At 36.8% G+C, this 22,063-nt stretch overlaps 2 protein-coding genes across 31 annotated transcripts in view; both read right to left on the bottom strand.

The window, feature by feature from the left end:
* The window catches only part of Garin2 (golgi associated RAB2 interactor family member 2), a 58,544-nt gene extending 46,809 nt beyond the window's left edge, over positions 1-11,735 (bottom strand). For all 3 annotated transcript variants that reach the window (XR_013438988.1, XM_078050088.1, XM_078050089.1), the window contains exon 1: positions 919-11,735. Coding sequence is in view for 2 of the 3 variants with exons in the window: in XM_078050088.1 (XP_077906214.1) it covers positions 919-941 (23 nt within the window). In the remaining variant the exon portion in view is untranslated. The remainder of the gene's footprint in view (positions 1-918) is intronic.
* Positions 11,736-11,865: 130 nt separating this feature from the next.
* Gphn (gephyrin) overlaps positions 11,866-22,063 on the bottom strand; it is a 595,586-nt gene continuing 585,388 nt past the window's right edge. For all 28 annotated transcript variants that reach the window (XM_040276071.2, XM_078050082.1, XM_040276074.2 and 25 more), the window contains 2 exons: positions 14,143-14,239; positions 11,866-12,872 (listed from right to left, as the gene is read on the bottom strand). In XM_040276071.2, coding sequence (XP_040132005.1) covers positions 12,739-12,872; positions 14,143-14,239 — 231 coding nt within the window. In that variant the 3' untranslated portion in view covers positions 11,866-12,738. The remainder of the gene's footprint in view (positions 12,873-14,142; positions 14,240-22,063) is intronic.

Raw genomic sequence — 22,063 nt, 5'->3', positions numbered from 1 at the left:
TGTGGCCCAGGTTCCATCCTCAGCACCACATACAAACAAAGATGTTGTGTCCGCTAATAACTAAAAAATAAATATTGAAATTCTCTCTCTCTCTCTCTCTTTAAAAAAAAAAGAAATGTGAAAATCAGACACCAAAAAGAACAATCAGAAAAAAAAGAAGAGATAACAACCACCACCACCAGCACCACCACCTAAAAACAAGAGGATGAGAAATGATAATTAAAAGAATGTATTTAGTGCTTGTTAAGTGGCAGGCAATAAAGGCTTTAATGCACTCTCTCATATAATTCAGATAACACTATGAAATAACAGCATTAAGACACTCACTTAAGGCAACTGAGACTTAGAGAAATTAACTTCCCAACATAACAAAGCCTGGAAGTCCCCAAACCAGGATTCAGACCCTCCTAGCCTGACTAGAAGAGCTAGTGTTGTTGCCCAATGTTCCACCTTGCCTGAGGTGCTTGAAGAGGAGGGTGTGAGAACTGGAAAGGGTGAGGGGTGGAAGGAGGAAAAGAGGACAAAAGAATACAGAAAGCACCCTTCCCCTCTCTTCCTGTTCCCTCCTCTTCCTGAGCAATAGAGCCCTAAATGTGTTGGTGGGACAGAGAGAGAGGTAGGAATCTGTGCTGGAAGAAGCAGGAAGCCTCAGTTCAGAACGTAAGGAAGGAAGAACTATCTCCATCCCTTCCACACACGCCCTGCTCAGCTCAGACTCTCCTATCAGTTCATACATCTCCTCTAAAGTCTAGAAAAGCTGTTCCTGTGGGCAGACCTCAGGAGTGAGGAAGGGAAAAAGAGAACTTGGAAAGGGAAGTGGAAAAGGAAGGGAGAGAGAAAGGGAGGAAGAGAGAAAAGGGCCAGAGTAGGAGTGGCACACCCTGTGCATGTCACACCCACAGGACTGTCAAATCTTACCTCCACTCAGGACTGAACCACATCTTCTTTTGGAAAAGAAGTTTGTTACTCACTTCAGTTTGGGCTTCCTCCTTTTCATGATGAAACCTTTTGTGAAAGAATCAAAAAGAAAAGTAAAGTATTTAGCAAGGAAGCTAATTTCATTCCCCACTTCTATTTCATATTCGAGGTCCATAAGTCAGTCTTCTAACTATACTAGGGTGAGACCTGGTCAGAGAGGGCTGTTGTTGATTATCCTATTTATGGTCTGTGAGTAGAACTGGAGTCATGAGTCCCTAGCTCATTGTTGGCCTGAAACTGCCAAACAGGGAAATCCTGGGCTCTTGTGGCCAAGGAAGATATTTGATAATTGTGGCAAAGGAAGTAATATCAATTGTACCACCTGGGTGTGTTCAATTGCCATTAAAATGTGTTCTTGTGATTCCCTGAAGCTTTTTTTTTTTGACAACTTCTGTTAAGACTAAGAATGTCTCAGTACAAAACCAACAGAACACATGTCAGAGACTTGGAAGAAGTTCCTAGGATAGCCCTTTAAGAAATGTGCAGAAGATGATGGCAGAGAGGAACAACAGGTAGATTTTATAAGGGAAAAGTCTAAGTAAAAAGAAGCATCAAGTTATATGATTAACAGCATTTTTTTTCTTAGTGATCCATAAAATAGTGTCATGTCTCATCATGATCTTGAGGAAATGAAGTAGTCAGCTTGTTCATCCAGAGGTGGGTGATGGACCTGGGGACATAGGGCAGTGTCAAAGCACTTGCCCAGCATGTGTAAGACCCTGGGTTCGATCCATGTGCCACACAAACACAAAAAACAACAATAAAAACCCAGAGGTAGGTGATGAAGTACACATTTTTAAAAAGAAAAGAAAAAAAACCCCACAACATTCCAAAAAAGTGAAAACATCCATGTGTTGGAGGGTATGTCTACTTTTTACAGATACTTGCTAATCAGTAGGTGCCACATGGTCACTGGGTCTAGGGAGTGTTCCTTCTCAGTGCAGTTATTTATGTGGCCACAAGATCCCTTGGATTTAAGACCTAGTCCTCCAGAGATCAGTTGAACAGTCAGCAGATGATCTCCCAGGGGAGCTGGTGGACACAGAAAGGAAGGAGAAGATGAGAGAAAGGGAAGTGATGGAAGTAACGCAGGAAATCTGCAGCCATAAGGGGGTGTTGTCCCTATTTTTGAACTCTGGCACAAAGGTGAGGTCAGCTAAGGGGCAGAAAATGTTACAGGTTCTTTTATAATGTGGTGTGATGACTTTTGTTTCTATATATTTTTTCTAGAATTATTTTGGCTTTTGGACTAATGGTTAAATTTTGATTAGTTTTGTTATAACTATGATTTTATGTTATCTGTGAATTGTACTGTCTGACCTCTCCAATTATACATATATGTATACACATACACGCATATATATATATTTGGTTTACAATAAAAATATATATGTATTTTGGTCTACAATATATAGATGGTCTAAACATAAAACTCAAAAATAAAAAAACTAAATTTTAATATTTAAAGACTAATTACATTAAGGCATGACCAATGTATATAAAATGGAATTATAATACTTACCTGTTGAACAAATTTGTAAATTAAAGCAGAGAAACAAAGCAGGATTTCTACAGACTGTTGTGGGGAAGCAAAGTTAGCTTTATTCATGGATGTACAGTATGTTTTGTTTTTGAGGTCCTGGAGCAAACCCAGGGTCTAACACCCACAAGTACACTACCACTGAGCTACACCCCCAGCCCCAGAATCTTTTGTTATAAGGTTCTACCAGGATTATGTATTAATTTTCCCAATCATAGTTAATGTTTCCCCCCCCAATTTATGCCTTTTGCAAGGTCCATCCAACATTCTATACATTTAATTAGTAAGCAAGCAATATACATAATAATATCATAGATAAGGGCTTTAATTATGCTATAGAGCAAGGACTGCACAAAGGAATCTAATTTTATTTTAGAGGGACCCTGACTTATCCTATCACTAGAAGATCCTTAGTCTCTGTTATTTCGTTTAACTAGTGCTTCAGTCATTTATTTAGTAGACAGTTCCATTGGGCTGTATTTTTCTGCAGAATTGCAGTGTAATTTTCATCTGAAAAAGCATTGTTGGCTTTTTTAGTTAAAGAAAAGGCAGAGAGATTCCATATTAAATGATTATAGACAACAAATCATTGCCTGTCACGCACTGGAAACCTATCGAAGCTGTCAGGAGGGGAGCTGCTTCAGCTTTGCCCTTGACTCTACGTGATGCTGCTGTCCCCAGGACTTCCCCGACTGTGCTTACTGTTTCAAGAATGACCAAGGATGTTAAGGATGAGTTCAGTATTGGTATGGGGTATATGAATACTGCATTGATGGTTGGGTATCTTTATTTTTCCAGAATAAATGCAATCATCAGAAATTTTTTTGAAATGTGAGAGGTTGAGTCTTAATGGAAATCAGGAAGGGGAGGCAGTGGGAGCCCAAGGATCCATCATGGAAGTGTTTCGCTTGGGTTTTCTGGTTGCTTAATTCAGTGGAATGTCTATACACACCCCTAAAATGTTCTCTGTAAATGTTTACATTCCCATGTGGTCTTTTCCCGTCACTGTTTTATTATAAATAATTTTGAAGCCTATGGAAAAGTTGAAAATAATTCTATAGTGAACATCCATATATCTACCATCTATGTTTTTGTGTGGTCTTTATTGTGCTTTTTTCCCCTGGTGCCAGGATGGAACCTAGGGCCTCACATATGCTCGCAAGCTCTCCATCGCTGAGTGGCATTGCCAGCCCCTATTATGCTTTTTCTTTGTAGTTGTATGATAGCTCTTAAATGATGGTGTTTACCAGTCATTCATTAATATGTTCTCTGTGGTACTTTGCACTTGAGGTTAATTCTTCACAGTACTTTGAAGCATACTATTTTATCAACAGGATTTTTTTCTAAGATTCATAATACATTAAAAAAACATTTTTAGGATAGGTCTGTCATGATTCTAGGTTGCAATTCTGGTTTCCTCTTGGAAAAAGATCTGACTGTGTAGCCTCTTCTTTCTTCACAACCATGCTCCCACCTCAATCTTTCAGCTTTGAACAGCAGACTCTGCATTTTGGATCTTCTTTTGCATTTTAGTAACTAAAAATAATATTACTCCAATATATTTATTCAACTCATAATTTCTAATGGAAGAAAAGTAGATTAGTAGTTTGAAAAATCAAAATTTAATAGTAATCCTGATAGCAAGGTTTCATTTCAAACTCAAACTGTCAATAAGATTTTTAAGAAAAAGGAATTCAATCACTCAGGTTTAAGTTTCTGAGTTTCCTGATTGTTCTGGTTGAAGTAAAGAAAAGAAAATAGAAGGAAAAGAAGAAGATGGAAAGAAAGGAGACATTTCTACCCTCAAATGATCAGCATTACTCAAATTATCCATTCCCTTGTCCCTCAGGTTCACACCAAAGTTGCAGCAACCAAACAGACACTTACATGGAGATGAGGCTGAAATAGGTCTCTGGAAATCTGGATGTTGAATAGGAGAATAACCTCCCAAAACACGTTACCACTCTTTTCACATTGCTTTAGGAGGAGGTGTTTATGTCTACCAGGCAGGAAACTAACCACTGGCAAAAGAAGTGCAAGCCAGTCTGCTCTGGGCATTGTTCTATTGCTCCTGCATCATAATGTGCTGACATAGCCCTGAAGTAAGAGAAGAGCACCTGCGAGAAGCAGGCCTGGAGATCAGCCACTGAGGTGACTTATCCTCAGCATTCCTGGGGAACAGGTAGAAGTTCTTGTGGCCTGTGACAATTTCAGGGTTTCCTTGGGGAGAAGACAACCTAGAAATAGTATTACAGTGGAAAAGATATTATACAGTGAAATTTGAAAATACATTACATCGTTTATCATTCAACTGATAATGTGTCATTCAGTCTTCCTATATCCTGATTTTCAGATTTAAACATATTTAAGCCACTTTGTGAAGAAAAGCTGCAAAATGATGCAGCATTCTTATAGGGCAGCTCTGCTTGGAAACAGGGTTGAGGGCCAGATGTATAACTTGGCTGTTTTATCTTGGTATCTTCAGCATCTAGTGTTTTCTGGACACTTGTTAAGAAGGAACTCAACAACTGTTCATCAGATGAATAAATGGCTACAAATAAATTCATGGTATCCTTTTTCTGAAGGAATCATTTCTCTTGTTAATATGTGATTAGGTTGTTTGTTCCTGCCTTTCTGTGTGTCTGGGGTTCTCCCTACCATATCATCTTCACTTTTATAAGTAAAGTGCTACAGATGCCCATCTCTCTAGCTCCCTTATTGCCTACTTATGAGGACACACACCAGGGGTTGCTAGCTAGTTACTCAGGCCTGGGAGGGGAATTCAGTCACTCAGGTTTAAGTTTCTGAGTTAACTCTAGTGAATTCACTTCATTTAAGTCTTTATATTCTGTTTGCTTTTGGCCAGGCCCAGATAATATTATAGTTTCTCAGAATAAACATGAACAATGATGGTATTCCTGTAACAAGAGAGTAACTGCCATTTGGGACCAGGTGTGGCTGTCAGGTAGTTGATGGCATTCATTCACACAGGATATGCATCAGGAAACTTTCCCAGAAGCAGAGTAGAGGGCTGGATGTATAGCTTGAAGAGTTGATGGCTCAGGCTCTGCAAAGAGTTCAACACGTATGTTCAGTTCTTCAGAAAAGGGCAGGCTCTCCCTGTGAAGGCACTGGGAAAGTGTTGTTTTTTTGCCTTGGAAGCTCAGTTCTCCATATTTTATGCTGAGTACCAACTTTTAGATGGATGAACTCTTCCTGTAGTCATACCTCTAGGACCAGTGACTAGGTTTCTAGTCACCTATTCAGCATATTTCTTACCTAATATAGCATAATCAGGAATACTTGCCATGTTCCTATCCTTCCTGTTCCACAACTAGGAAACATTTTGCATAAATCTAGTTGCATTTATTCAGTTTTGATGATATTAATTCTGAAGTAGCTTGATAAAATCATTTGGTGTTTCTTCTTTTTTGAGGCTACTGAAGTATGAAAAAGTGAAGAAATACCAAAAGAGAGAAATAAAAATTATGGTATGTTTTAATTATTTACTTTTCAAATATTAATGCTTTTTAACATGCACAAAATATTAAAATATATTTATGACTCTGTCTGGAGATGATGCCATAAATCAAATTTGAAGCACTTTGTCAACATGAGATCCGTGACCCTTGTCCTTGCTCCCATGAGTTGAGCCTGCTTGTTCTTGCCTACATTGGGTCCTCTCTGCTGTGTGTTGTAAGCTTTGAATAAGAAGGTTCTTCCATGTTCTGTCTTTGACTTTCTGGTGAGTGCTATGCAAGATCAGTTCTGTTGATCGGTTCAGGAATGAGCACCTATTACACACTGGGAACCAAGCCTTGATAGTCTACAAAGATGAACAGTCTCTGCCTTCAAGGAACCTGCCATAGAGTTGGGGAGAAGGGATGTAAACAAATTATTTCAAGGTGTAGTGAGACAGAGGGGACTCTGGAGCACAGATGAGAGGCACTTTGTTCAATCTGGGGATTTAGGGAAGGCTTCCTGGAGGAGCTACTGCTTAAGCTAAATCTGTGTGTGGTGTACTAGGCAAGTGCTCTGTCACTGAGCTTTATCCCAGCCCTCAAGTAGAGTCTTAAAAGATTAGTTAGCCTGAGCAAAGTCAATAAGGCATCAAATGACAGGGTTTGAGGGAGTAACTGGAAATGGTCTGGTCTTACATAAAGTTGGAGTGGAGAAAAATGAGGTTAGAAGAGGGAGGGAGTAGACTGTAAAGGCTTTGAATGTCATAACTGGGCACTGGAACCTCATCTCTGCAGAGGTTTTCTACTAAAGAGGTTTCCATGGGGAGATTTATTTTCTGAATTGATCACTCTGATAGCAATGAAAGGGATAGATTTTGGGAAAGCAATTCTGGCAAGGCACAGAGTCCAAAGTAGTGGCAGAAGGAATGGAAAAGAGGGAGATAATCTAGGAACTGTTAGTAGAGTAAGAATTGGTGACTCACTGGATGTGGGGAGTGAGAAGTAAGATGACTCAGAAATTTCTCATTTCAGAAACTCAGTGAATGATGGTGCTATTAACTAGGAAACAAAATCTAGGCAGAGAAACAGGTGTGGGAGGCAGAGGGAATGAGTTACTTGTCCAGGAACCTTGTTTAACATGGCACCTTGCATCCAATTGGTGTTTAGTAAATAACTGCCTTCTTTCTTTCTTTCTTTCTTAAATTCTAGTGGCTTCCCAGTGCTCTTAGATTATGTGACACACATCATAAGTTGTGGGTGTCTATTTAATGTTACACTCACAATACTATACTCTGCCGAGCATGATCTGACTCTGTCCTGGCTTCAGTTTTCTCCAGTTGTATTTCAGACCACATTCTCCTTCCTCATCATACTTCTGTCTCCATCCTGATGTTATTCTTTAAGCCCTTTCCTCTGAAATGCTCTTTTCTTAACTTTTCACATATGGGGCTTATTTTCATATATTAGAACCCAGCTCAAATGTCACCTATTTGGAGAATTCCTCAGTCATTTGATAAGTGATGATCTCTCAGCTCCAAATCCACTATTGCAGATTGCCATGTGTACTGTGGCTGGAACTTGGCAAACTGCATTTCTCTCTCCACCTGACTTTGTTAGGTTAAACAGTGGGTTGTACTAGGTTAGAAAGAGCTTGGAAAGCAGTGGGAGGGGAGAAGGGACTGCTCCTTCCTATTCTGTCAATGTCACCCTGGCAATAGCAACTTGTTCTAGCTTGCATTTGCTTCCTCTCTTTGAACTCAGCATCTGGCAGTGCCCTTCCCTTAACCTTAGCTCCAAAGTGTCTGACCTCTGAGGGTTTAGATCTGATCACTTTAACCTCTCTCTCCCTTCTAATTGCCCAGTTCATTGTAGGTACTTCCTGTTATTGTCTGATATCTCTGTATTCTCTTTATGCTTTTCTAGACCTCCAAAATCTATTTAATTTATTCTTATATTTAAAGCTTTGTTTTGAAATACTTAGTGTGCAATTTTTGCCTTTCATAAAATGTCTGGGCCCTAACATAACTACTGAACCTGATTTAGGCCTTCACCCAGTCATTCTCTAACACATAATAGTATTTTCTTCAGACATTTCTTAATCTATATTTAGAATATTTTTTCCTTTCCTATAATGTATATTCTCCACTTGAATATCAAAAACTTTGTGCTATTTATCATTATATCCTCAGTGCCTATCATGGAAACCGGAATACTATAGGAACTTAATTAATACTTGTTACATAAATTGAAATATTACAAAGGACCACGTGAGAAATTCTCCATACCAAAAAAAAAAAAAAAAAAGTCTACAAGAGAGCACTTTCTAATCTTTTTGGTCTTAGGCCAAGTTATTAATTAGCTGTGCAACAATATAAATCTCTTGAGAGTCAAGCATAATACTTACAAACATTATTTAATCTATACCCATCATCATTACAATAACAACACACAATTTATTTGCTTTGAATCTTTACTTACATAAACCCAACTTTCTTTACCTAGGAACGATAATGACCTACCTTGTTAGGGTTTCATAAACATCAAGAGGGGTAATCAGATCTACAGATTTTTGTTGGTTAGCAAATAATTTAAAAAATGAAAGTCATCCTACTTGCTGTAACATGTAACATCACTTAATAACATTTACTTGGTAAACTTAGTCTATTTGTGTTCTTTTTTTTTTAAAGAGAGAGTGAGAGAGGAGAGAGAGAGAATTTTTAATATTTATTTTTTAGTTATCGGCAGACACAACATCTTTGTTGGTATGTGGTGCTGAGGATCGAACCCGGGCCGCACGCATGCCAGGTGAGCGCTCTACCGCTTGAGCCACATCCCCAGCCCTGTGTTCTTTTTTTATTGTGTGGTATAGATTAAAACAACCAAAACAGAACCAATAAAACTAGTTAACTTCTGTATAACTATATGTAAGAATCTGAGAACATCTTCTGTAGTATTTAAGTATGAATTACTAAGACAAAGAAGACTTGTTGTTATTTCATATATGCTTAATTCTTAAAAATTTTTGGTCAAATAAATGTGGAGAAAGTTAATGAAATTAATGTTCACCTTGCCAAGTAAAGCCATTCTTTTGATCTTCAAGGTTTAAATTTCTTTTGTGTTCACTTCAAATATGTTCATGTTTTCCAACTCAGAAGGAAAAATGTCCTTTTTCTTCCTCAGGTTATTGGGCTACCAGAATCCTTAAATCCAGCACTTTATTCTTTTGCTGTTGTTTCTCCTTTTTTTCAAAAGATACAAACAAAAATCTTCTTTCCATCTTGTTTTCAGTTCAAGTTATAATCTTGTGTCTTTCCTTTCTCAAATTTTATCTCATACACAATTTCCAAAGAATTCATATTCACAGTTCCATTTTATAATCTTTTGCTTTCAAACTGCTATTGAAATTCTTACTCTTAGAGCTCACAAATGATTGCATAATCAATAAATCCTTTTTAGGCTTCATCCTTTTTACTTCTTTTGCATTTGATGGTTGATTCTTCTTCCTTTTTGAGACTCTTCTCCTTGGCTTGTGGAATGCTGCACTTCCATTTCTTTTCTTCTGCAAACTGCTTTCCCCTTCATTCCATTTTCCCTCTAACCCCAAGATCTCTTCTCTTTACAAAGCTTTCCTTGACAATCCTTTCATCCGCCTATGGATCATTTATTTATGAACTCCTAACCTGAACTTTCAAATGCCAACAGGACATGGTCACTCAGTACTCCTTTGGCATCTTAAACACATGTCCAAACTTATCAGCTCCTCCATAAAATCCAATTTTCTGACTTTTTTTTTTTTAAAAAATTAAGTTTTACATTTTTCTCAGTCAAGATTGAAGACTTTGAATTAATTCTCCTCTAATCTTCCCAATCTCATCACTTCTACCCCTCATCTGTAAAACCTCAATTACTGGTTCCTTCCTTTTTTGCAGTGCCAAAGATCAAATCCTCAGCCCCTTTTGAAATCTTATTTTGAGACAGGGTCTCACTAAGTTGCCCAGGCTGGCCTTGTGATTCCTTACTGTGTGCCTCAGCCTCCAGAGAATGACAGCCAGAAGCCACCGAGTCTGACTTGATCACTTAATTGGTTTCTCTCATTTCAGTTTCTCCCTACCCTAATCTGTCCTACTAGATTCTGCCAAAGACTTTCCCCTAAAAGGATAGCTCTGATCATGATGCTTCCCTGATCAAGAATCTCTAACAGTTTTATCATCTCTAGAATAAATCTAGACTCCTTGATATTTAAGAACTTTATAGTTTGGGCCTTAACTATGTACCTTTTCAGCCTTAAAATATATCAACTTTCTGTTTTTATAGTCCAGTGTTCAAGAGTATTGACTCTGGAGCCAGAGTACTAAATTTGAATCCTTGGTCCTTTCCAGCTAGCCATGTAACCATGGTCAAGTTTCTTATCTTTTGGTGCCTTGGTTTTCTCATCTGTAAAATGGGAATAAGAACTACAGGGTATTGTGAAATAAGTGCTTACAATGGTGTCTGGCATATAGTAAGCTCCATATAATGTATTTACATATATTTACATATGCCAGGAACTTTTCTAAGGATTTGGGAGATCAATGAACAAAATAACAAAAATCTTTGCCTTTGTGGCATTTAACTTTTATCATAAATCAATAATTATTATGGTCCTTAATTCTGTTTTTAGAATATTCTTCTTCCTGTACCATCATTTTTAAAATTCTACCCTTCCTTCAAGATCCACTGTAATGTCATTTTACACCTTGAAATTTTACCCTATAGAAGTTATCATTTGAACCCCTCCAATCCTTTCTAGTCTGCTATAGCAACTACCACTTTCTACACACTCTATCATATATTATCAAATATTAAATATATACAACATTATTGTTACTTGCACATGTTTTGTTATCTCCCCTGATGGAGTTCAATATTAGCTACTCTGTCCTACTCATTTCTATAAATAGTAGCTTAGCATACTTTATACCCAAGCACATAGTAAATTCTTAACAAACATTTTGTAAATGAATGTAGATAAAGAACTCTGCATGTGCTTTCATTTGACTTCTATTAACTAATCTTTCCTCAATTGTACATACAAGACAAAATTTAAGGGGTTGGAGGGGTAGATCAGTGGAGGCTTAAGAGTTAGACACCCTCGTTTGATCCCTAGCACAAAAAGAATAAGTAAAAAAGAAAGAAAACTTAGAAAAATTTGTTTTCCACTCTGGAATTAATATTAGTGTCCAATATTGTCATCTACAACTTGCCTTTGTCACTGTCATCTGGCACCTTTATAGTCATTTGCCAGCCTTTATAGTTTGCTTTACTATGCCTACTCTACAACATATACATCTCCCTGTCACCATGATTTGAAAAGTACCCCTAAGTTTTTATTAAAGGAATCATTATGGATAGAGTCTATTTTATTTGTTATACTTTTTATGGTCAACACAGATTTTCCCTACTTCTTACTTCATTAAAAAAATTTCCATGTACTTATCTGAAATTTTCTAGTTCATTCCTTAATTATTTCCCTTCATTTCAAAAAACAGTAGCTATTTGAAATTTGCTTTTATGGCATCTAAAGTAAGATTTCTCCCTCTAAATCATTAAGTATCTTTCCTCTATAGTGCTTAGATACTATTCTCCAACTATAACCAGCAAGGCCACACTAATGGGAGGTTCTTTTATTTTCTAATCTATATTTTCACAATGCTATAGATCATGATGGTTTTTTTTCCCAAACACTGTAGTAAGATACAGAGTTTTATTATCCACATTCTAAATTTCCCTCATGCCATTGAACCTTGGTAGGCCATCTTAACTGTTCCTTTTATACAGGCAGAACCCCAACAGAATAGCATGTCAATCAATCTTCTTTTTTTTTAATAAAAAGGCCAACACAATAAATTTTTAAATAATGATCAAGGATTTTTTTTATTCATTAAGTTTTAGTATCATTACAGAAAATGTTATGGTACAGAGTTGTTTAACATTATTTTGTCTTTGCTCTTGATTTCCACGTGAATGCTGGTAACACTAATATCTGTACAAGATCAGTCTTTGATTTTTTTTTTTGTTGTTGTTCTGTACAATTTTAAATGTATTGGTTAAAAAGGCTGTCAGCACTTAAGGAAGCATTTTCTCCCCCAGTTTGTTTGTTCAAATAAAAGGTATCCAGTTACTGCCCAAGAGTACTGTGCCACGAGGCTACTAGGGTAAGAATCTTCCCCGATGCTCTGCAGAGGATGGTTCTTGAGGCAGGGCAGGGCCTCCACCCTGTTACTCTTCTTTTGGCACAGTGCACATAAACACGAGATACATGATAAAGAACAAGCAAAAGCTTTCTGTAAAGCGGTTATGAAGCATACTAAGAAGGGAAATCCAAGTGTTGTCTAAGCTAGTATAAATAAGCAGACAGCCTTGATTTAAGAGCATAAGTAGTTGTATTTTAAAGATGAGAAAAACACAAGTTCTGCAGGCACCTACCGCTGTCTACTAAAAGCTATCGCTATCAGACCTAGCATTGAACACACAAAGCAATTTGCAAGAAAGGAAAAAATTTGCTTTGATATAATCAGAATAGAGTTGTCTGTTAAGATTTATTCTTAGGTGTTTTTTTTCTTTTAAAAGGTATTTAAATTCATTTGAAATATAGTTCAAGATGTTGACTATACAGATCAACTTTTATCCAAATCAGAAAACTAGCTGTGCCGATGCATATTACAGGATACAGTCAATGATATGTGGACATGCATCAAAGCTTTCTCCTGCTGGTGATCATCATAGCCGTCCAATGACCATGACATCCACCACCTCGCCCTTGTGGAGCTCCACATACTGCTCTGTCTTTGGAGGTAGCATCAACAATCCATTGGCACTGCGCATGCTCATCAGACGGCTGCTCATCTGATTACCTGGAATGAAATACTCTCATTACAGCAACATAGGCATCACAGTGTATATATACTTGAAGCCCTTGCAGACATTTTTTTTCTTTAAAACTGTCAAACTAAAATGCAGGGCCACAAGAGGGAAAGAGATGATTAATCTTCCTAGTACTTTTTCAGTTGGCTTATAACCTATATTATAATTTATAATGTCTAATTTTGAAGTTCTCTAGAACTTCAAAATTAGACATTATAAATTTCTATTTAAAAGAATAAAAATGAGGATTTTATAGCATTATGCAAAATGCCACAGATTTTTCCCAATTCAGATCAAAATGTTATATTTAAAATAAAGGCATATATATACATACACACACACACACACACACACACACACACACACATATATATTTATATTTTGCAGATGGACACAATACCTTTATTTTATTTATTTATTTTTATGTGATGCTGGGGATCGAACCCACTGCCTCATGCATGCTAAGCAGGCGCTCTATCACTGAGCCACAACCCCAGCCCAAATACAGGCTTTTAAAACCTACCAAAACAATAAGGATAATAACAGTAGCAGCTACCATTTCTTTACTAAATGTCAGATTAGGTACTAGGCATTTTACTTAACTATCTTATTTGACTTTCACAAGATTTAAGAGCCTTAGGTAACCAGTTTAGGTCATGCTAACTGACCAATTAGAAAGCAACTTTTTTCTGACAGCAAAGCCCATGTGTTTTGCTGATGTTGGTACTTCATAGGTCCTTTGTTTAAAGGGTAATACAATTTTTGTGGAGTTGCATCAAATTTAGGCAAAGTATACCTAGAGAAGCTGGGGACAAATGTTGAAAGCCTAGGCCGGGTAACTATAAAATTCTGAATTATCAGCATTGATCTCTCTACCTTAAAATTTACCAATAATATTTAGAAAATATTATAGTCTACAAAGATCATATTATAAGTTAGGTTTTCATCTCACACTTCTCACACTCCTACAACCAAAATTATGCTTAGAATATTGCTTGAACAAACAGAACAAAATCTTCTGTAATTCTAGATTTATATTTCAAGTATTCAGAAAAATATGGCTCAGTGAAATAACTACATTTTTATTAATTCTTCTTGTCCTGTTATTCTGTTTAGGAATGATTTAGCTCATCTAACCTTTCAAAAAGAAAAAAAGTGCATAATAATTTTAAAATTAGGTATAACCAATGAAGATTTTATATAAATTTGTGTTTTAACAGAATGAGTATACAAGGGTACCTGCAGATCTGAATGACTAACCTGTACTCTGTGCCCAAGGCAGTGGTTCTTGGTGATGCCAAGTCAATATACAACGATGATATTCTGGGCGAGGATCTAGTTTTACATCACATGATAACTATAGAATAAAGAGAAAAAGAAAGCAAACTTGGTTACCTCATAATTTCTCAAAACTACAGGGTAATGGAGGTCATACTGAAAATACAATTGACATGGAAGATATCCTTGGCATTCTGCTATTTTTATCACTTCCACTTCATGTTTTCAGTATGGGCAGTCAGTCTAGGGGTTTAGTTGCTCTGATAGAAAGAAAACACTAAGAAACTAGTTTTATAGTAGGGAGAGGGAGAGATGAAAAAGATAAAGTCTAATTCTGCAGACTGTTTTTATGGGTTGTGAGGACAGAAACTCCTTCCTATGAATTGGTAAATAGAAGTAGTTATAGTGACAGTAAAGGAGGTAGACCTAAATGAACAAATTCAGTATCCATTCATCCATCCATCTATCCAACTATCCAGTAAATATTTACTGAGGACCTAATATGCACTAGGTACTCTTTAGCTACCCCAATCCCAAAGTTGAAATATATAACTATTTTCAACATAAAAGGGATAGGTGCTTTTCCTTTTCTCACTCTTTGACTTGATTATTTGCATTTATATTTACTGATAGGGTAAACTGTCATTATTCCTAAATCATTTTATGCTTCTCTCAATATGTGTGTTCCCTAGTACTAAACTACAAGAGCTACTCATGTGGATCTTTTTTTTTTTGATAGTGGTGGTTATCAAATGCCAGGCCTCATTGATACTAGGCAAGTACTCTACCAGTGCACTACATCTCTGGTCTTCACATAGCTATTTTATTTGATAGTGTTTCAGAAAGGTTTTTGTTTCTCCAAACTAGTAATAGCATTATTTGGTTCATGGTGATACTGTGGATGGACACTGGACTAGGATGATAACAGACATCTAGGTTCTTTGAGCTCTACTGCTAACCAGTCTTCTGTGTTAGCAGGCTATTTTGCTTCTCTATACCTGTTTATTTATCTTCAAAATGCAATTGTACTACAAATGGCTAAACTGTCTTCAAGCATTATGATCCTATTTTATAAATAACTGAATTGGGAAACCGTTATATTATTTTTCAGTAATATATGTGATGACTGAATCTTGAGAGTAAGGAATTCACCAAGCTAGGAATTCACCAAGAAAGGAATTATGGTGGTCAGAGAGAACTTCCTAGGAAGGAGAAGAATCACAATATATAAATATTATTTTTCAGTCTTAATCTAACTCTTAAAATTTATTTTTAGAGGAAGAAATTTATGTAAATTTAAGAAACAAAAGTCAAATATATCAAATTGAAGTGAATGAAAAAATTATTTTTTCATAGACTCTTTACAAACAGCTGTTTCTAGCTGGGCATGATGGCATGTGTCTTTAAACTCAGCTGCTCAGGAGGCTGAAACTGGAGGATTATAAGTTTGAGGCCATCTTGGTCAACTTTGGGGGACCCTGCCTCAAAATAAAAACAAAAAAGGGCTGGGGATGTAGTTCAGTACTAGAATGTCCCTGAATTCAATCCCCAGTACTGAAAACATACAAAAACAAAAGCACACAAACAGTTATTCCTTTTGTAGTCAGAAATGAAACTGACTGGGTTTATTTTTTTTGCGGGGGGGAGGTACTTTATTGAAATGCAGAAGTTTATTAACCATTTTTTTGTATTAACACTGTTCTGGTCTATTACACTGTTTAGTTTAAGAAAGCACTTTTTACTGAGTTTCAATGCTTTAAAGAATGATGAACACTTTGTAAACATAGACATATTCTTTGGTGCTCATTCCCACAATATCACTATGAACCATATAGTGCTATTATTGGGGGAAGAAATGAAAGCCTTGCTGAAACACTAGTGAATAAAATAGGCCTTTGAAGGCTGGGGTGTATAGCAGTGGTAGAACAACTTGCCTAATACCCATGAGGACTGGTGAAAATGGTTGATATTCCTTTTCCAATGACTTCCTTTATTCATTAAAAAGTGGGCAAAAGGCTGGATGTAATGGTGCATGCTTGTAATTCCAGAAGCTCAGGAAGGTAGGAGGACTGAAAGTTTGAGGCCAGTCTCAGCAACTTAATGAGGCCCTAAGGAACTTGGTGAGCTTCTGTCTTAAAAAAAAAAAAAGCCTGGGGATGTAGTTTAGTGGTAAAGTACCTCTGGGTTCAGTACCCTTCACCTCTACAATGCCCCCAATAAGTGGGCAGAAGGATGTGGACCAAGAGTGTTTTGGGTTTTTTAAAAATATGTGCCTGGTACACAATAATTATTTAAAAGAAAAATAGTATTATTTGCTATAAGTAGTATTATATGGTGTGGCCTACATGTAAATGTCTAAGGGAAAGAATTAGTTTAAAAAAAAAAGTCTAGGAAATGAGAAGACTAGCCATAGACTGAGAGAAAAATTTTAACACAAGCTAACATCTGATAAAAGGTAATTATTCAAAATATACAAAGAACCATTGAAACACAATTATAAGAAAATGAATAATACAATTTCAAAAATGGACAAAAGACATGAGTAGACATCTCACCAAAGAAGATCTATAGATGGGAAGTAAGGATATGAAAAGATGTTCAACTTAATGTCATTATGAAGTTACACATTAAAAACAACAATGTATGAACTATATGAACATACACCTATCATAATGCCCCAAATCTAAAACACTTGTCAAGTCCTCACAAGGATGTGAAGCAACAGGGACTCTCATTCACTGCTCACGGAAATGTAAAATGGTATAGCCACTTTGGAAGACTGGTAGTTTTTTATAAAAAATATACTTTTGCATAAATCCAATAACCATATTCACTGGTATCTACCCAAATGATGTGAAAAACTTACATCTACACAAAAGTCTGCACATGGAGGCTTCATTCAAAATTGCCAAAGCTTGGAAGTAACCAAGGTGTCCTTCAGTAGGTTAATGGATAAACTGTATACATCCAAATGATGATATTGTTCAGTAATAAGAAGAAATAAGCTACTACTCCATGAAAAGACATGGAGGAAACTTAAATGCACATTACTAAGTCAAGTTAATCCTAAAAGGTGACATATTGCATGATTCCAGCTATATGTTATTGTGGAAAAAAAAAGATCAATGATTGACAGGGGTTGAGAAAAGGAAGGACAAGTAGGCAGAGCACATAGGACCTTTAGGACAGAGAAACTCTTCTGTGTGATATCATAATGATGGATTACATGTCATTATACATTTATCAAAACCTATAGAATATACAACATCAAGAATAAACATGAATGTAAAGTATGGGTGATCACAATATGTCAATGCAGATTTGTCAGTTCTAACAAACATGTACCACTCTTGTGCCAGATGTTGTTAGTGGTCAAACCTTTTTATTTTTTTCACTCAATTCTGCTATGAACCTAAAGTGCTCTAAAAATAAAATTTCTTAATTAACAAAAGGGAGAATATTCTGTTTTTCCTCTTTGTCCTGCTCATCTTGTAGAAAAGTGACCTCAAAGTGACTTTAAGAAAAGCTTTACAGGGGATGTGATGACTGAGTCTTGAGAGGAATTCACCAAGCTAAGAAAGGAATGATGGTGGTCAAAAGAGAACTTACTGGGAAAGAGAAGAATCACACAGACAGGCAGGGAACCTAATTTTCTTTCTAGAAGCTGCAAATACCTTGTTATGGTCAGAGTGAGGACGGGAAGAAGATGAAACTTGAGAAGAAAACTGGGGCCTTCAGATGAAGGTCCTATGCCCTTTTGAGGAGTACAGATTTAACCCTGGTATCATGGCAAGCACTGATAGATTTTAATTGGAGATAGATTTTAATTTAAATTAGACATAAAAAGGATTTAAGAGCAGTTAAGATTACAAATCATTAAATATGTCCAAAGTTATAATATTAGTTAATGCTAGGCTATCATTCAAACCCAGGATTATTTGGCTATGAAATTCAGGGGGTGTGTGGATGGGAGAGAGGCTTGAGGAGAATGGTGAAGATTTCAAAGACTGCAGTAGGGAATGAAAGAAGTTGACTCATATGTATAAAAGAACAGGTAAGGTGAATTTTAGCTTCTGCTGCTAAACTATAAGTTGGAAGTGGTAATTCAAAGAGCTGTATACTCTTTTTAGTGCTTAGTGCCTTGGAAATAAAAATGAAGAGCAAAGAAGAGACAATTGCCAGTCAGAATGTCAGTTATCAAGAATACAAACAATAATATCTGTTGGTGAGGATGTGGGGGAAAAGGCACACTCATACACTACTGTTGGGACTGCAAACTGGTGTAGCCAATCTGCAAAGCAGTATGGAGATTCCTCAGAAAACTTGGAAACCACCATTTTACCCAGTTATCATATTCCTCCGTATATACCCAAAGGACTTAAAACCAGCATACTACAGGATGCAGCTGCATTAATCTTTTTTAAAATTATTTTTTATTTATATATGACAGTGGAATGCATTACAATTCTTACTACACATATAGAGCACAATATTACATATCTATGGTTGTATACAAAGCACATTCACACCAATTCGTCTCTTCATACATGTACTTTGGATAATAATGTCCATCACATTCTGCCATCATTTCTAACCCCATGCCCCATCTCTTCCCCTCCCACCCCTCTGCCCTATCTAGAGGTCCTCTATTCCTCCCATGCTCTACCTACCTATCCCACTATGAATCAGCCTCTTTATATTAGAGAAAAGATTTGGCATTGGGTTTTGGGGATTGGCTAACTTCACTTAACATTAGCTTCTCTAACTCCATTTATTTACCTGCAAATGCATGATTTTATTTTTATTGCTGAGTAATATTCCATTGTTTATATAGGCCACATTTTTTTTTATTCATTCATCCACTGAATGCCATCTAGGTTGGTTCCATAGTTTAGCTATTGTGAATTGTGTACTATAAACATTGATGTGGCTGTGTCCCTGTAGTATGTGGTTTTTAAGTCTTTTAGGTATAGATCGAGGAGAAGGATAGCTGGGTCAAATAGTGGTTCCCTTCCCAATTTTCCAAGAAATCTCCATACTGCTTTCCAGATTGGCTGCACCAATTTGTAGTCCCACCAGCAGCATGTGAATGTACCTTTTCCCCCACATCCTTGCCAACACTTATTGTTCTTTGTATTCATAATAGCTGCCATTCTGATTGTAGTGAGATGGTATCTTAGAGTAGTAATTGCTAGTGATGATGAACATTTTTTCATATATTTGTTGATTGATTGTATCCTCTTCTTAGAAGTGTCTGTTAAGTTGCTTGGCCCATTTATTGATTGGGTTATTTGTCTTTTTGGTGCTTAGCTTTTTAATTCTTTATATACCATAGAGAATAGTGCCTTATCTGATGTGTGAGGGGTAAAGATTTGCTCCCGGGCTGGGGATGTGGCTCAAGCGGTAGCTCGCTCGCCTGGCATGGGCGTGCGGCCTGGGTTCAATCCACAACACCATATACAAACAAAGACGTTGTGTCTGCCGAAAACTAAAAAATAAATATTAAAATTTTTCTCTCTCTCTTTAAAAAAAAAAAGATTTGCTCCCAAGATGTAGGCTCTCTATTCACCTCACAGATTGTTTCTTTTGCTGAGAAGAAACTTTTTAGTTTGAGTCCATCCCATTTATTGATTCTTGATTGTAATTCTTGTGCCAAAGGAGTCTTATTAAGTAAGTTGGGACCTAATCCCACATGAAGGAGATTAGGACCTACTGGGATAGGTAAAATTAATATTCCCAAATGACCACACTACCAAAAGCATTATATGGATTTAATGCAATTCTGATCAGAATCTCAATGACATTCCTCATAGAAATAGAAAAAGCAATCATGAAACTAATTCTTGCTAAGGATAGCTTTAGCTATTTTGGAAAAATAAGAGACCCATAATAGCTTAAGCAATCCTTAGCAGGAAGAGTGAAGCAAGTGGCATCACTATACCAGACCTTAAACTATACTACAGAGCAATAGTAACAAAAACAGCATGGTACTGGCACCAAAACAGACTGGTAGACCAATGGTACAGAACAGAGGACACAGAGACTATCCCACAAAACTGCAATTATCTTATATTAGACCAAGGTGCTAAGAACATGCATTGGAGAAAAGATGGCCTCTTTAACAAATGGTGCTGGGAAAACTGGAAATCCATATGTAACAAAATGAAATTAAAACCCTATCTCTCACCATGCACAAAACTCAACTCAAAATGGATCAAGGACCTAGGAATAAAACCAGAGACCCTGAGTCTAATCGAAGAAAAAGTAGGTCTTAATCTCCATCTTGTGCAATTAGGCCCCAACTTCCTTAATAAGAGTCCTTTGGCTGAAGAATTAAAATCAAGAATCAATAAATGAGATGGACTCAAACTAAGAAGTTTTTTCTCAGCAAAAGAAATAGTCAGTGAGGTAAATAGAAAGCCTACATAATGAGAGCAAATCTTTACCCCACATTAATCTTTATAGCAGCTCAATTCTTAATAGCCAAGCTATGGAACCAACCTAGCTGTTTGTCAACAGATGAATGGATAAATAAAATGTGGTATATATACACAATGGAATATTACTCAGCCTTAAAGAAGAATGAAATTATGGCACTTGCAGGTAAATGGCTGGAGTTAGAGAATATCATGCTAAGCCAAGTAAGCCAATCCCCCAAATCCAAAGGCTGAATGTTTTCTCTGATAAGTGGATGCGAATCCATAATGTGGGGAGGGTATGGGACGAATGGAGGAACTCTGGATTGGTCAAAGGTGGGGAGTGCAGGGGAGGGGACATGGGGATAGGAAAGATGGTGGAATGAGATGGACATCATTACCCTAGGTACATGTATGATTGCACAAATCATGTGACCCTACTTTGTATACAGAGAAGTGAAAAACTGTGCTCCATTTGTGTGCAATGAATTGAAGAGCATTCTGCTGTCATGTGTAACTGATTAGAATAAATAAATAAATAAAAGAGGGGAGGATTGAACTAAGTTTGTCAATTCTTAGAGTGAGTTATAGAAAGAAGAAGAGGCAAAAAAAATAAAAGGTTGAGTGTTTTAGAAAATGTTGTGTGGGGTGTTGTATCACACATCCCAGGATTTGGGCTGGATAAAGAAAGCTGTGAGCCAGAGGGGTTTACAGACTGAGGGAAAAGGGGAAGAGTTGTAGGAGTGAATATTTATGCTAGATTTTCCATCTACTGCTAAGTAATTTGCTATTATTCCTAAATGGTCTACCAAAACTGTCAATTTTTGAGATGGAGCCATTCAGAATATGAAAAGGGTGAGCATGTGAGTTGCTGAAGCAGAAATAAAGGTATAATGGAGGTAAAGCATCTAATGGTCGGAGACAAGGTAAAGAGGAAGATGTAAGCAATTTCCAGATCTGAAAGTGTGTGGAAAATGGTGTCTGGAAGGTTTGATGGTAACAATGGGGAGCTGAATGTACCAGGGGATTCAGGGGAACAGTTGGTACTAAGAGCTGCACAGTGTGGAGGAGAAAGTTTGTGAGAAAATAGGTATCTAAAGTGGATTCTATTTGAGATAGAGGCCCAGGATGATAAACGGTGATACTGGGTGTTGCTGGAGTCCTCACCTTAGCTGGGGTTTGGTTGAAGCTTCCAAAGAATGGTTAAATGAGCTTTATCACACTAACTTTTTTGATGAGTGATATATAAGTTATGAGGTACTATTTCCATTATTCTACCAGAGAGGGCTTTGAGCATATTTTCCTTGTAAATCATTTATCTAAAACTTGTCAAGAAGCTTCAAAATCCTTGCATTTGCTGGTATGGATCAGTTTCAAGTTCCTGTTTCCAAAGTTTCTGTAGCCTAGTTATAGTTCTCATTTCCTAATAAGTTAAAGTCAAAGTACATTGCTTCTAAGTAATGTGAAGTTCTGTTGTTTTAAATATT

Source organism: Ictidomys tridecemlineatus, chromosome 5, assembly GCF_052094955.1.
Source record: "Ictidomys tridecemlineatus isolate mIctTri1 chromosome 5, mIctTri1.hap1, whole genome shotgun sequence".
NCBI classification, from domain to species: Eukaryota; Metazoa; Chordata; class Mammalia; order Rodentia; family Sciuridae; genus Ictidomys; species Ictidomys tridecemlineatus.
The sequence above is the reverse complement of the archived record's forward strand: the minus strand, read 5'-3'. Positions and strand labels throughout refer to the sequence as shown.